Below are 2,294 nucleotides of genomic sequence, written 5' to 3' on the forward strand. Positions count from 1 at the left end.
GTTCAGAGGCTGACGGGGCGGGTAGCGGCCTTAAATCGTTTCATGAGCGGGGCGGCGGACAAATGCTACCACTTCTTCAAAGCCATAGGGGGCTCCTCCAATTTTGAGTGGACTCAGGATTGCGAAGAGTCTCTTAGGAACTTGAAGCAGTCATTACAAGAGCCCCCGGTCTTGACCAGCCCATCTCCTGGGGACGTGTTGTGTCTCTACTTGGCAGTATCACCGAAGGCAGTCAGCGCGGTCCTGGTGAAAGAGTTCTCGAAGGCGCAGAAACCAGTCTACTATGTGAGCCAAGTATTGAGGGGTGCAGAAATAAGATACAACCTGACTGAACAGCTGGTGTTTGCATTAATTGTCGCAGTCAGGAAATTGAGGCCTTACTTTTAGTCTCACACGGTGCAAGTAATGACCAACCAACCTATCAAGCAGATCCTTCATCGGCCCGAGACCTCTGGGAGGCTGTTAAAATGGGCCATCGAGTTAAGCGAGTTTGATATCGAATTCAGGCCAAGGACAGCTATTAAGGCACAGGCTTTAGCAGACTTCATCGTTGAGCTCACCACCCCGCCCGAGCTCCCACCAGGGGAGCAGGCAGATTGGAAAATTTTTGTCGATGGATCTTCAAATGACGAAGGATCCGGGGCGGGGATCATAATGATAGGTCCGAATGAAGAAGAGTTGGAATACTCACTGCACTTTGAATTCCCAGCAACAAATAACGAGGCCGAGTACGAAGCGGTAATCACGGGTTTGGGATTGGCAGCCAGACTCGGGGTCACCTCAGTAGAAGTTTGCAGTGACTCTCAGTTGATAATCGGGCAAGTGACGGGGGAATTCGAAGCAAAGGACGGAAAGATGGCTGCATATTTAATGGAGGTCAAAAACTTGCAGAGGGGGTTCACTAAGTTTAAGATAACTAAGATCCCTCGAAAGGACAATGAGCGAGCGGACGCGCTGGCTAAGCTCGCATCAGCCAACCCCAGACGACTGCCTCGCACAGCCAGTGTGCAAGTTCTGCGACAACCTAGCATCCAACATGTAATCAATGTTATGAATGTAGAAAATGAGGAAAGTTGGATAGACCCGCTGTCTGAGTATCTCACAAAGAATAAATCGCCGGAGGATGCTCTCACGGCCAGAAGGCTAAAAGTTTGGGCAGCCTCGTTTGCCATCATCGATTGGCAACTCTACAAGCGAGGCTTCACAATGCCATATTTGAAGTGTTTGCGACCGACAGAAGCACAGGAGGTGCTAGTCGTACATGCGGGAATTTGTGGCAATCACCAAGGGGCGACTACCGTTGCGTTCAAAACGCTTCGACAAGGATATTATTGGCCCAATATTAAGGAAGATGCTAGAGAGTTGGTGAGAAAATGCGATGCATGCCAACGCCATGGAAATCTGATCCACATTCCGGCCGAGCGACAGACGGCAGTTTTCGGGGTGTCCCTCCTTCCAATGGGGGATGGACATCTTGGGACCTTTGCCCATGTCAAAAGGACAGAGGAAGTTCTTGTTGTTGCCGTCGACTACTTTACTAAGTGGGTGGAAGCTGAGCCTTCGGCTAATAAACAAATTGCGACTTATGAAATTTTTTATCTGATCAAAAATAATATTTGACTAATTAAATCGCTAAATTGTAACCAACTTATAAATATTTAATTAATTAAATCATAAATAAACTTTATTAATAAAAAAATTGCTGACTTGTGAAATTTTTTTATCAGTGAACGTAACTAATAAAATTTTTTATTCTTGATCAAAAATAATATTTGATTTAGACTTAATTTGCAACCAAATTATATATTTAATTAATTAATTCATAAATGACCTTTATTAACCATCTTTTCATTGAATGAGATTTATAGCTTTTAGTCTTAATTTTAAAATGCATAATACTCCCTACTTTCTTGTTTGTTGATTTTCCCCACTCTATTCACCAGTATAAGGCTTAAGACTTGAATTACGCAGGGGCCGCGCGTACGCAGGCCCCCTCTACCACAAATTATGACGTAGGCTCGACCACTTGGGCCGACCTTAGACGGGCGCCCCTCCTGAGTGCAATGGAGGTCGCCAATCTAGGCCATGGGGCTTATTGATCGCCCATTGACCCCGTCCAGGTAAGTATGTTAATGGTCGTCCTACCTTCCAATATATAGCCCGCTAGTCCAATTTCCAATAAGTTTCCAGTCGATGTGGGATTTCAGAATCTTTGTCAAGAGTCAAGATACTGTGAATTTTGGGATTTTTCGTTCAAAAGCTACTGGCAGGAAAGTGAAAAACAAAATGTTAGG

The 2,294-nt window shown here is 45.1% G+C and overlaps 1 protein-coding gene across 1 annotated transcript; it reads left to right on the plus strand.

Moving 5' to 3' along the window:
• Positions 1 to 405: 405 nt before the first annotated feature.
• On the plus strand, positions 406 to 1,620 carry LOC111366770. Its single transcript, XM_022987466.1, has one exon. The coding sequence runs from the start codon at positions 406 to 408 to the stop codon at positions 1,618 to 1,620; it is 1,215 nt and encodes a 404-aa protein (XP_022843234.1).
• Positions 1,621 to 2,294: the final 674 nt, after the last annotated feature.

The sequence above is a fragment of the Olea europaea genome, chromosome 18 (genome assembly GCF_002742605.1).
Source record: "Olea europaea var. sylvestris chromosome 18, O_europaea_v1, whole genome shotgun sequence".
Taxonomy (NCBI): Eukaryota; Viridiplantae; Streptophyta; class Magnoliopsida; order Lamiales; family Oleaceae; genus Olea; species Olea europaea.